General features: G+C 40.2%; 1 protein-coding gene across 5 annotated transcripts in view; it reads right to left on the reverse strand.

The window, feature by feature from the left end:
• Positions 1-13,278, reverse strand: part of CREBBP (CREB binding lysine acetyltransferase) — a 99,220-nt gene that overhangs the window by 39,476 nt on the left and 46,466 nt on the right. For all 5 annotated transcript variants that reach the window (XM_074552957.1, XM_074552956.1, XM_074552955.1 and 2 more), the window contains 5 exons: positions 9,771-10,020; positions 8,376-8,489; positions 1,376-1,618; positions 628-727; positions 21-167 (listed from right to left, as the gene is read on the reverse strand). In XM_074552957.1, coding sequence (XP_074409058.1) covers positions 21-167; positions 628-727; positions 1,376-1,618; positions 8,376-8,489; positions 9,771-10,020 — 854 coding nt within the window. The remainder of the gene's footprint in view (positions 1-20; positions 168-627; positions 728-1,375; positions 1,619-8,375; positions 8,490-9,770; positions 10,021-13,278) is intronic.

Genomic DNA, 13,278 nt, shown 5'->3' on the forward strand with positions numbered 1-13,278 from the left:
CAGCCTTGGTGAATACTTACAGTTTATGCACTAAGTGATTGCGCAGGTCCTGAGTGACATGTTCATGCCATGCTTTCCTTACCCCGGTACTCGAAGGAGGAGCAGCCGTTGGCATTGAGCTGAGGTTTCCAACATTGCCAGAGTTTGTGCCATCATTCATTAGTGGGCTGAAATAATAAGAAAAGGGACTGTTAGAGTACCAGAATGCAGAGTTTTATTATAGGTTTGATGCCTGAAGTAATTTTTGAGTTGTTGCTTTCATCAGTTTTAGCTATTGCATCAAACATTCTCTTAAATGAAATTTTGGCATCAACAAACTGCAACCCCTGAAGCAGCAAAGCTCAGGAGTTTACAAGGCACATTCACAGTGTGAATGGTAAAGAATCACAACTATGAACTTAAAAATAAAAATATTCTTCCTTTGGGACTTCATTTAAAAGCAGTAAATATTGTGGGGCTCTCAGGAGGCACAAAGTGGCAGCTCTGGAACTGAAACAGGAGAGAGAGCAGAGCTGTACACGTCCATCTCCATGCCAAGACAATCACTTCTTAAAGCATGCTCTTATTTACTCTCATAAACATGGAAATAAATGTTTAATTGAGCAAGAATGAAAATGTGTGCATTACTTATTTGTCCCAAGGGATGTTGGAAGAGCAGTTTCAGAAATTAGACCCGGTTGCTGGTCTGTTGTTATTCCTCCTGCGGGAAGGTTCATCTGGTTGGCTCCTTTGGGACAAAATTAAACATCATTGGTACACAGTTCACAATTTTGACAATAATATGACAAAACTGCACTTTACTGACCCAGCTGGCTAGCTAAAGAAGCAATTTATCAGGTTAAGTATTTTTATAACTATACCTGCTGTGCTGCACATACATGGCTATTTATGGAACCAAGTTACTTTCGGTCTGAACTACAAAAATGAGTCCATTAAAATTTTAAATTCATAAACTCTTAAGATTAGATCAACAAGCTATAAAGAAGGTAATACTAGCAATTAAGATGCAAAAAATAAAGTATTTGAGACAGAATTATCTGTTGGAACAGGGAACAATTGTTAAACAAAAATCCTTCAGAAATTCTGTCTCATCACGTCAGAGAATGAGCTATGGGATATATTTTAACAGAATGAGCTATATTTTAACAGAAACTTCAACTCCTGCTATTTGTCAAAAGCACTACATTCAAAACTTTCAATATTCAAATGGAAATGAATGGTAGTGTACATAAATAGTGTATTTTTAACTTCCTAAACAACATGAACAGACAGTCACTATTCTGACCAAACAAAATACCAGACTATGCTAAAAATTCAACATCAGTTAATTTTAACTCTTTTTTTTTTTTTTTTTCTTGGTCTTTTTTCCACCTACCCAGTGCATTAATGGTCCTCATTTGCTGGTGAGCCTGAGGCTGTGCTGGCTGCTGGCCTTGGACCTGGGGCTGCAGCTGTGTTTGGGGCTGGTTGCCATATGGCAGCCCCAGGGCAGCATAGGCTCGTTGCATGGAGCTGGGGTCAATCGGGTTGGGATTGCTCAGTGCTGGAGTGCTCTGCTGGCCCGTGCCAACAGAACCGATGGAATTCTGGATCCCACCTGCTGGAGACCCTAAAAGGGCTACAGAGAAGAGAAAGGATAAGAAAAAATTCAAACTCAGTGAGGATAAGGAGTAGAATCAGTCATGCCAAGAGTCACCAGAACATGCACATATTCTATGATACAGATATTTTTCTGCCAGAGGACAGAACTGTGGGAAAACTCAGCCTTTGATTCTACAGGACAGAACCCACCCTGGCTATTAATCCATGCAATCTAAAGAGAAGTGCTGCAAATTTCAGGCAGATAAGCCCATAATTACTTGTAATAGATCTATAGCACAGGCTCCTGTATAAGGCTAAATAGGATTTTCATGCTTGGGGACAGCAAACTAAGGGGGGGAAAAATTTAATTCCTCTACTTCCCTCTTTCCCATCAATCCCATTTTAGGTCAAAATATTTGGCTCCAGAACAGAGATCCTGAGTTCAGCAGAAACACTGTGTCCTTGGACACAAAGGTAATACTGAAGATCTGTTGGTAGAAATTTTCATTGCAAGCAATCACCAGATGAATCCTCTGAAGGCCAAATTACCTTAAACCCCAAATTACTCAGAGATATGAAAAACCCTGAGGAGTCTTAGATTGTACTGGCTACATCTAAAATAAGTTGTAGAGTCAGTAAGGGGTTGAACCCTGGTAAATAATTTAGATGATGTTTAGGTATTCATTAACCTATATGGCTACCACAACCAACCAACCTCTGCCACCACACAGGTGTATGGAGGAGTCATTTCCCTTAGACAGGAAATGGAAACAACAGGGAAAAGTACTATTTACTTGATCCAGAAGACAACAAAATTTTGCATTCTGGTTCTCATTTTAGTTGCCATTCTAAGTAATGCCATGTTCCCTGGTGAATGACCCATGGAGTACAACCCTCAGCACAGGGACACTGCATTTTGATAATCAGGACTCTGGTAGAACTAACACTTCCTCCACATTTTCCCCCTTAAGTAATTAAATATGTAATGTGCATTACAAATGTGTGAACTAAACTTAGCAACAGTAATGGCTCTTAATATAGGCAACAATAACTGTTTTATTGAAATATTAGTAGGGGCACGTGGTTAGATAAAAAAGTCATGAAAACAAGCCTTCTGAGACATTAACAGCATTATCCAGGATTTCTTAAATCCTTACCCACCATGGAAACTGAATCACTGAAAGAGATACACAAGCTTCCAGCTTCCACCCAAGAGAAAACACTCACACTGCAGAGTCCAGACTTTTCCCTCTCCAGATGAGAAATCAATTTGATCTCATTTGCCAAAGAACTACAAATAAATAAACTCAGATATCTCCCTCTCCTGAATAAGCAGCCCTACAAAAAACATCCTTTTTTCCCCCAAAGGACAATCCACAGTATTTTAAATGCTGGGATTACCATGGAAATTAAGGCTTATGTATATTTACACTCTGTGGACACACTCACAAAAACTTTTGAACTCAGTGATCACTTCCAAGAGAATTTAAAAACAAAGGCAGAAGCTGATTAAGATCCTATCAGCTTAATTACAAAAAAAGACATATTCAAGAGCATCTCTATGAATTCCTCATTGGACTTGCATGTAGTGCTCTGGAATCACACAGCCTAGGAGAAAGATGCCTTTACACTACTGCAAGCCAAGGGACAGGAAGGTGAAATAGCACAAAAGTTGTGGCACCCTGGGATTTAAAAGGCTGACAATCAATCTGACAGCACAGACTGACTCAGGAGCCAATAAGAATTCCAGCTTGTTAGAGGATGATATTCCACCAGAAAACTTGGACAAACCCCCCCCAATCTGCTTTCAGTGCTGGAAGTGTGGAGATGGCAGAGATGGCAGAACACCCACAGGTGATGCCAATGTTTGGGAAGCTGGAAAAGGCTCAGGCCACCCCATTGAGGAGAGCCCAGCCTTCCACCACCCCTCACGTTCTGGGGAAAAACCAGGGACTGTCTGAGACTGCAGGCTTGGCTTGGAGCTCACTTGGACAGGTCCAGCCCCTCCAGCCCACGGCTCTGGGCTGGGCTTTGGCAGCAGCTTCAGTCACTACAAAGCACAAGTTCAGCCTTTGGGTTAGTACAGGGTTAAACTATTTGGCCTCAGCTCTTCTACCAATTCACAACTCAACAGGATCCTGTTCTGAGTATTTCCCAATATCAGGAACCTGGTTTTGAAGGAGTTTTTTTTGTCTGTTTGTTCACTGGTTTTATATGAAGGCATGACATTATCTGTCAAACAAGAAGATGGAGGCAAAGAGTATTAAATTTCTACTCTGGAGAGACCCAAGCGCAAATGCTGTCCCTTCTGTGGCAGATACTGCAGGAAATAAAGTCAACTAAAATAAACACAGCCCTGGAACAAACACATTAGGCCACTGCTATGTGAAGCAATGTCTACTGCAATTTATTTTTCTTAACTGGTGCTTCAGACGTTGAGGAGCCCATGACAGAAGCTGCAAGTGTGAAATGAGCTCTGTAATTCACATTCTAAATGCTGCAAAGACAGCTGGCTCTGTGTGCCCCAGTGTCACTTGTGTTTATGTACCTGAGGAGGGAAGGTTCAAACAAGCACAAGTTCAGCAGCTCCAGAACTTCCTGAGCAGCCCCAGTGACATCCCAAAGCCCCAGAAGGCACCAAAACCATCAAAGAGCAGCTCCCCTGCAGGATTCCTGTCTCAGGTGCTGTTCAATGACACTGCACTCAGGTCTTCTGTAGGGGAACCCCTCCAGCTAATTAAATTTATTTTAAGCACAGATTCCTAATGCTATTTTGAGTGCCCAGCACTCCTCTAACACTGACCACTCCAGTGAACATGTTAAACCATTTTGGAGAATTGTAAATTCCTAAACTCTTAAGATTAGATCAACAAACTAGAAAGAAGGTAATACTAACAATTAAGATGCAAAAAGAAAGCAGCATTTGAGACAGAATTGTCTGTTAGATCAGCTGGCAATTTTTAAACCAAAATCCTTCAGCAACTCTGTCTCAACACCTCAGACAACAAGCTATGAGCTGATTTAAATTTAGCCATGCTGGTTAAAATGTTTCATTTTACTTCTGAATTCTTTAACTGAGTCTTGTTTTGTCCTGTTCCTCACTCTGCTCATCTTGCAGTGGAGCAAAATCTGTGCTGGTGCTCTTGACTTACCCCAGCACAAGTCCTGCCCTCAGAATTAGGCAGGTACATGAAGATAAATGCACACAATCATTTAATTAAAGGCTGTATCTTGAGTTAAATCATGGGGTAAAGATTTTATGAGGAACTTGAAGCAGGAAGTGTCAGTTTAAAACTTCACCACCAATGCCATTTTAATTTTTATTTAAGTTAAGCATTCAATTATAAGCCTTCAGTACAGCATTGCATCACTCAAGCAGTGGAACTCCTTAATCCAAGGACTATTATCCACCATGTGGCTCCATGGAATAACTGATGTGTCACCATTATATGATTTCTAGCAATTAAAAAAAACAAGAGACATGTTTTGTTTGTAGATTTTACAGTCACTGACAGTAAGACATGAACAAGATGAATTTCATTTTGCTTTCACAGGAAAAAAGACTCCACTGAAGAAGTTGCTGCCTCCTCCTCCTGGACACATTTCCCTGTGCATGGATGCACTCACTCCTCCCTCCTCTGCAAAGGACTGGCTCCCAAAAGCTCCACATTCAGGTTTTCCTCCATGTCCTGCCTGTACTCAATAACCTGCTGCATCACCCAGCTACATCATGGTCCCTGCTTGCATTTCCCTCAACAGATTCTGCTCCTTCATCCCTGACTTCGCACACACCACAATTTCTGGTGTTTCCTCTAAAATCACACTTTTAGGAAGATTAGTTATCTCAACTTTCATCTTTCTTAATCCAGCTTTCTCCTTGTTGCATTTTATTTAAAATTTTCCTATAAAGAGACCAGCTCCAAGTTCACAACTCCCCTTTCCAGTCTCACTCATCTGAGTGTGGATCCCAGGGGTTTTGCAGGGTCCCCTGATCGTGCAATGATGCACACCAAGTGCTGCACATGGGGATGGACCAGGACATCACAAATGGGAGCAGATCCAGGAGCTGTGGCACAACACACCTGCCCAGGCCAGGAATGGAAGAATTAATTATATATATATTATATATATATAATATATATATTATATATCAAGCAAATGGATGACAAGATGAATCCTCAATAAAATAACTGACACAGCCACAAAACTAGGAAATATATCAACAACTGTTTGCTAAAGTTTGTGGCTCATATGGTGTTGGGCCTAGCAGGGAGCAAGAGGAACTTCCTAAAAAAAACAAGCCTTCAATCCCAAAATATTTCAACCAAATTTCAAGCCATTACTTCAAAATACAGGATTCACTTGCTTATTCAAAAGAAAAGCTTAATGTTTTATCATGTGCAAAACAGTATTTGTTTTCCAGTTTCCCCTGCCCCCTCAGAGGTACATGGGACCCACAATAAAAACCATGAGGAACAAAAAGAATTTTAAATTTGTCCCAATATGTCCTGTTAACAAGTCAGGTCACTATCAGCCATTATAGTAAAATATAGTTCAAGAGTGTTTAAAAATAAATAAAAAAGGCAATACAAAAGAAACGTAGCACAATGTTCTTTGCAAAAAAATCCCAACACTAAAAGACCTGCACAGAAACAGCTCCAAGGCAATAACCTAAACCCCAGGACTTTCCAGGACTTGCAGATCCCCAAGGAGTAGGAACAGAAAGCCACAAAAGCACAGGAATGGCTGTGCATGGAAGGGAGGCACCACCTTGCAATGGCTCAGCATGCTCCACTGCAGAATGTGCTAAAGGTGGGCACCCTTTGAAGCAGCTTCTGAAAGCCCAGCATGGCCACCCCAGGGCTGAAATAACAACAGGAAAACAGGGGTGGGCCCAGGAAGGAGGCTCTGGACTCTCTGCAAGGAAGGCAGCCCTGCAACAGGAGGAGGATCACTACACTCACATTCCTTTTTCTCTTTCTGAATGTTCTCTGTATTCTGCCAGACGCAGACTCCCTCCTTCTCCCAATTCAGTACAAGCCACTATGAATTATTCTTAAGAAAGACAACATTTTCTTCCAGTCTAAAACTAACCTAACTCTGGTTAGTACCCACCTGATCAGGCACAACATTTAAAAAGGCACACACCAATGTAAATCATTTCACAAACCCTCCTGAATGCACAAAAAGGGGAACCTTTTATAATACAGCTAAAAAAGTAATTTAAGTGCTCCTCTTTCACTTCCAATAAACCATCAGGTGTTATGTGTATGACTCAGACACAATCCAGGACAAAGAACCCTGCACCACTGGTTTATTGATTAGAAGGAGATTTCATATTTATCTCCCTCCATATGCAACAAGAGAGACAAATTCTACACTTATCCACTACAATTCTGTTGCACTCAGACAATATCATATTTGATTCCATAGCAAAATTATTTTTAAGGCTTGTTTATGTTCCAGTTTTTGTTCTCTTGTGATCAGCTGTATGAGCAAAACAAACAAATGGTGCACAAACTACTTTTCACCAGCAGCTTGTATTGAAAAATACAATTCTGTTCTGGTAGATGCTGTTAGCACTTTGATAACAACTGTGCAATAAGGATGTTAAGCACAAATGGACCATGTCATATTAAAAAGCAAAGCTTTCAGCACATTTTTCAAGGGTCAAACAAGTAATCACTTGCAACAAATTACTACCTTCAAAGCACAAGATTTATCTTGTTTACCATAGAGAAGTTTGGTAAAATGAAAACAAAATCCTGCCCTCCAAGTAGCTCTACATTTGTAATTTTTTTCAGTTTGGAGGAAGAAAACCCCTACTTACACCATAGAGAGAACATTCTCAAAGGATAATTTTGGTAGTTTTAGCAGCTACTTTCCCTCCTAACCTAGGAGCAATTCCCCATCCTCCAAGGTTTGCTGGAGTTCCCCACTGCAGTCTCAGCTGGAAATTAGCAGAATGCTTCCAATCCAATTCCAATGTACAAGCTTTGCAAGTCCTGCAGCTATTTTCCACTTCTTAGCCCTTATTTAAATATACTTAAGCATAACATTACTTAAGACTTCTAGAACTTTACATCGATGCTGTAAAATGTTCCACCCTGGCATCTTTTCAAAGGACTTGATGAGAAGCAAACCTACCAATATAAGTTGAGAATTTTCTTTTTCAGAGCAAAAGGGAAGAAGAAATAAACTACAAATGGACTGGCCCCAAGGATCAGTAACAGCTCAGCTGTTATAAAAACCAGGCATGATTTGCAGAACTACAGCTAATCTACACCACTGTCAAATACAATGATTAAGACACCCAGGCCTTTTTACATGAGAGAATGATTTTTTCAAATATTTTTGATTATTTTAAATCATTAGCATTTTGATTTGATATTTTAAATCATTAGCATTTCATCAAGTAGCTTATCTCTTCCCCAAGCCCCCACCTACATCCAAAACTGCCTCATAACTGGAATCTATTGACCTGCCCTACAATGGAACACCAGTTAGAAGTTGCCACACCCTTTAGAAAAGATGTGTGCTTGAGCTCAGACTTCCCCAATTATTGTGTATTTAAGTACATTTATATATTTAAGTGTTTAAGTATTACTGTATTTAAGTAATAAATTGCCTTTAATGGTCAGCAATGGAAATTCACTGGTATATTTATCCTTGTACAAGACTGTTAACAGCCACTAAGTTTTTGGGACACTGCCAAGAGTTTATTCCTTCATTGCACACATGATCAACTTTGGTTTAAGAGTTTCAATGGTGACAGCAGGAAGAGAAACACTCACGTTGTTGGTTTCTTTTGTCACTGGCATTTTTCAGAGGAAGGCACACGGGACAGTCGTGCCGAGTACAATTCTTCCAGTGGGAGATGATTTGTCTCGAAGATGCACAATGAGCAACTGCAGCAAGGGAAAGCAAGAGTTAAGAGTCACTCCTTGGCTAATTGCTTTTGAATTATTTCAGTTTTTAGAGCAATTCTATTCTTCAACTGGCTTTGAACTATTTCATTTTTTAGAGTAACTCTACTCTTCCTCCTTCACAAGCAATACTAGAACCACAAACAAGTAAATTTTTTTGTGATCCACCAGCAAATGAAGGAAACTAGTCCCAAAATTTAAGACAAAGACATGGTGGACACTACACCCTCCTTATGTAACAGAGATGAAAAGGATGATTGCAAGGCTATGCTGCTACCATCCTACTTCCAAAAGGCAAATATTGCAATACTGTACATATAACTAAACACAACTGAAATATCTTGTGATCCAAGTGCAAATGAAGGAAACCAGTACTGAAATTTAAGACAAAAGACACAGTGGATATCACACTTAATACAAGAGAGGAGATGAAGAAGATGCTTGCAAGGCTGTACTGGTACCACTCTACTTGAGGAGAGCAAATGTTGCATTCTGTTTTCTAAACTGGCAGAGCTGGGAGCAGCTTAACCACAGAGCCAGTGCTGACATCCCTTTGTGCCAGGCACAGGGCTGAGAAGAGCAATGTGGTATTTTGGGGGTCCCCCATGGCAGGAAGGAAATGATGAATCTGACTCCATGTTCTTAGAAGGCATATTATATTAATTATATTATATTATATTATATTATATTATATTATATTATATTATATTATATTATATTATATTATATTATATTATATTATATTATATTATATTATATTATATTATATTATAATACTATATTACATTATATTACATTATTGTACTATATTGTATTGTATTGTATTATATTGTATCATATTATATTATACTGTAGCATATATTACATTGTATTATATAATATATTATATACCATATTCTATCATATCATATCATATCATATCATATCATGCTATACTAAACTATACTAAAGAATAGAGAAAGGATACAGACAGAAGGTTTAACAAGACACTAATGAAAAACCCATGACTCCTTCCAGGATCCCAACACAGCTGGCTGTGATTGGTCATTAAGTTAAAACAATTCACATGAAACCAATCAAACAATGACCAATTGGTAACCAATGTCCAAACCACATTCCAAAGGAGCAAAACACAGGAGAAACAATCCGATAATATTGTTTTCATTTTTCTCTGACGCTTCTCAGCTTCCCAGAAGAAAAAACCCTGGCAAAGGGATTTTTCAGCAAATATGGCAGTGCCAGAGCAAGGCAGGGAGGGCTCACCTTGGCAGGCCTTGCCAGCCTGGCAGTGTGTCATGTGGTTGAGGACGTTCTTCATGGTGCGGCAGTGGGGCAGGGCGCAGGCGCGCACCTCGCCGTTGGCCTGCTCGCGCCGCTGACACTTGTGGGCGTGGAGCAGCAAGACCAGCTGCTGCTGGATCAGCTTGCGCTTCTCGGGGTCTGCCGTGGGCCCGGTGGCCATGGCCTGCGTGGGGACCATTCCCACCTGCTGCACTTGGGTTTGCATCTGCGACTGAGAGAGAAAAAACAACAGTTCAGCCTTGTGCCGGCGAGCTGCGGTTCTGTCTTCATTCTGGTTTTTATCCCAGAAGTGTTCAGTGAGCTACAAGGGTTATTGCACCACTCTCAAACATTTCTAATGTTCAAACAACATCAAGGTATTGAGAGTCAAACACTCTGTTACAACAGGTTAACAAGAGTTTATATAACAAGCCATTCAAAACACTGTTTATTAGAGAGACCATCATCCCAACAGCAACGAGCTCTTATCTTATGAGCTCAGAGGTGGAACTCTTTAAGGTCCCTTCCAACCCACACCATTCTATGATTCTATAAATTCAATACTATATTTTCATACTATAGGTCAGATTTTCATATCATACATTTTATACACATCAATCTTAGCTCCTTGTCCCTAACAGAAAGAGAAGTCCAATAGGAGAAGACAGTCAAAATTCTGTGACTGTCTCCATGTATTACAGCAAAAGGCAGAGCTGATTTTTCAAGCCCAAGTTAATCCTTTTTGTCTCCAAGTGACATTCCTTCCACAGAGAAAACTCCCAGGGCAAGCTGTATATGGCTTTCTCCTGGTAAGGGCCACCTAAATCTGGATTGCATTATGGCTACTGAGGAGAACCAGAGCTACCCCAGGGTGACACTGGGTCCCATCAGCTTTAAAATCCAATGCTTTACTTCCAGCACCCATTCTTTATGGACACACTTCTGCACCAAGGCCTGAGCTTTGCCTGACAGCTGCAAACCCACAGAGCTCTTCAGTTTAAGGCCCAGCTCATAACAGTGCAGAAAAGAAACAGCCTCTTTACCATGTCAATTATTCAGCACAGATCAGGCAGCTTCTCTACCTGCCTGGACAAATGGAGAAACCTGACTTTCAAAATTAAACATATCCAGAGCCTGCAATGACTCCCCTAGCAGGAACAGATATGGGACTGTAAAAGTGCTGCAATCCCTGTGATTTGCAGCCTGAATTAATCTTATGGACAAACAAGCAACTGTCCCAAGAATCAATTTGATTATGCACTGTGAAAACAGGTTACCACAGGAAAGTTCACCAAATTTCAAGCTACCTAAGGAAAACCAGCCCTGAAAAACACTTTTAAATAAAATATAGGAACACTAGGATTATGCTGAGGAGGTCATAGAGGAAATAGTTCAGTACTGCCTGCAGAACTACTAACCTACAGCCAACTACAGCCTGTGTATCATATTTAAAGAAAATCAGGTTTAAGTGTCAGCATACACCATTTCTAGCCCATTCTACTTCAGACCTTTGAGAAGGATTTCCCAGGAAATTCCACAGCCTACAAAATCCTAATTTTCTTAGATTAACAAAAAGTTCCCTGCACAAGTTCTTCCTAGTCCAGCAGCTAACTTTGTTCCTGTACATCAGGTTTTGGAGCTTGCTTTTTTTCTGGGGAGTGAAGCACACAAGATCAAGTAGAAACCACCATGCCTGGCGTTTGATGGAAGAAGTGGAAACTCTGCCACTTGACAATGATTATAATAATTCTTAGACAAAGAGGAAATGCTGAATCTGACTTGAACTTTCAAGAGAAAGAACAATAAAAGGAATAAGGGGGTGAATGAAGGAAACCCATGAACATCTGCTCCTACTGGAAGAAATTCAGTCTTCCATTTCTCCTGTGAGCAAATCCATAGAGCAGAGAGGTTTTGCTGAAACAATTCTTGGGTCACAAATAGGAAACAATTAGTTCAGCTAATCTGCAGAAAAATACAGGGATCATGCCAAAGAAAATCTTGTTGGAAGCGATGCTTTCATCCCAGTCAAAGAATTGTTTCCCAAGCCAAGTCCCCCTTTTGTTACTACCCTTCCAGTTAACAGACACAACTGCAGCTGTATCAGCACACATGTCCTGGCCCAGGAGGGATACTTGAAGACTGAGTAACAAAAAAAGCAGAATTGCAGAGTATCAGTGGTTTGAAGTACAAAGCAGTCTCAGTCCAGATCAGTGTGTTGTTGGTAGGCACAAAATCCCCTCAGAATATGAAGCTTCTTCAGGTTGCTTCACCTGACTGACTGACAATGTTCTTGCTGGAGCAGGAAGTTCAGGCAATTAAAATCAGTAATTCAATAGTCAGATAAACAAGGCAAAAAAGATATTTTTGTTTCTCTTGCCACTTGCTCCACCATCAACAGAGCAAATGGATCAGGGGTTAGAAATCTGCTAAAGCCTCTGACAGACATGGGAATGTCAATAATCAGTGTTCTAGAAACTGACTTATACATACTTCTATTAATACATTTGAAAATTATGGAAACTCATTCACAGAGAGGAAGATGGTTCTGCCCTGTCCCTATCCTGAAGGACAAAACCTTCCTGCAGGTCTGGGCAGCACAGATGCACAAGGATCTGGTTCTTGTGGACTTGGATGGACTCAAAGTTCCCTGGTGGTTTTACTTGACTGAAGTGACCAGTAATTCTCCATGTTTTTATGTATTTATATACAAAAGCACTCAACACTGCTGAGATGGAACACTATGTACCTTTTCTTAGAAAAGTAGGCAGCAATCTCAGCAGCAGTGGCAATCTTACAGCAGGTAAACAATGCAATACAGAACTCTGCCTCAGCTCCACTCTACAGAGCATTATGGTTTTAAAATACTTTTCTTCTCTAATTTCTGTTTATTTCCATGTTTTTTTCCTTCTCCCTGATAGAAGAATGTGACTTTCACTGTATGAGGACAAATCCTGTGTTTAAAAAATGCCTTTTAGTTCTATAAGAGAGGTTTGGAATCAACAGCAGGTCTTAGTGAGGTTATTAAGAATCCACTGCCACAAATCCCACACACAGGTACATTAAGGTGAAACACCCCCAAACTTCTTCAGTTCCCTTCCAACCAAAGGCTTAAAGTGTGATCCTGAAGGTCCCTTCCAGAGAAGGAATAGCAGGCACAAAGCGGATACACACATGAACTGTAAATGTTCCAATTAGCAATATATAAAAATATATTTATATTATATAATATATACAGTATATGTAATATATATAAAACCAGAACTTTCAATTAGCAATATTTCTATCTAAATTAAGTCTTCATAGTGTGACCAACTCCAATTATGAGTATCCCAATAATTTTCCAGTAAGATTCAAAAAAGTCTTTCCTGCCCACAGGATTTGCAGGACTGCTCTAGTAAGTGTTGAACCAGCTCTGCAGAGCCCAGGGAGGATCATTCTGTCCCAAAACTGAAGGACAGCTCAAGCAGCAGCTACTGGGGGGCAGCAAGGC

This window comes from Zonotrichia albicollis, chromosome 16 (genome assembly GCF_047830755.1).
Source record: "Zonotrichia albicollis isolate bZonAlb1 chromosome 16, bZonAlb1.hap1, whole genome shotgun sequence".
Taxonomy (NCBI): domain Eukaryota; kingdom Metazoa; phylum Chordata; class Aves; order Passeriformes; family Passerellidae; genus Zonotrichia; species Zonotrichia albicollis.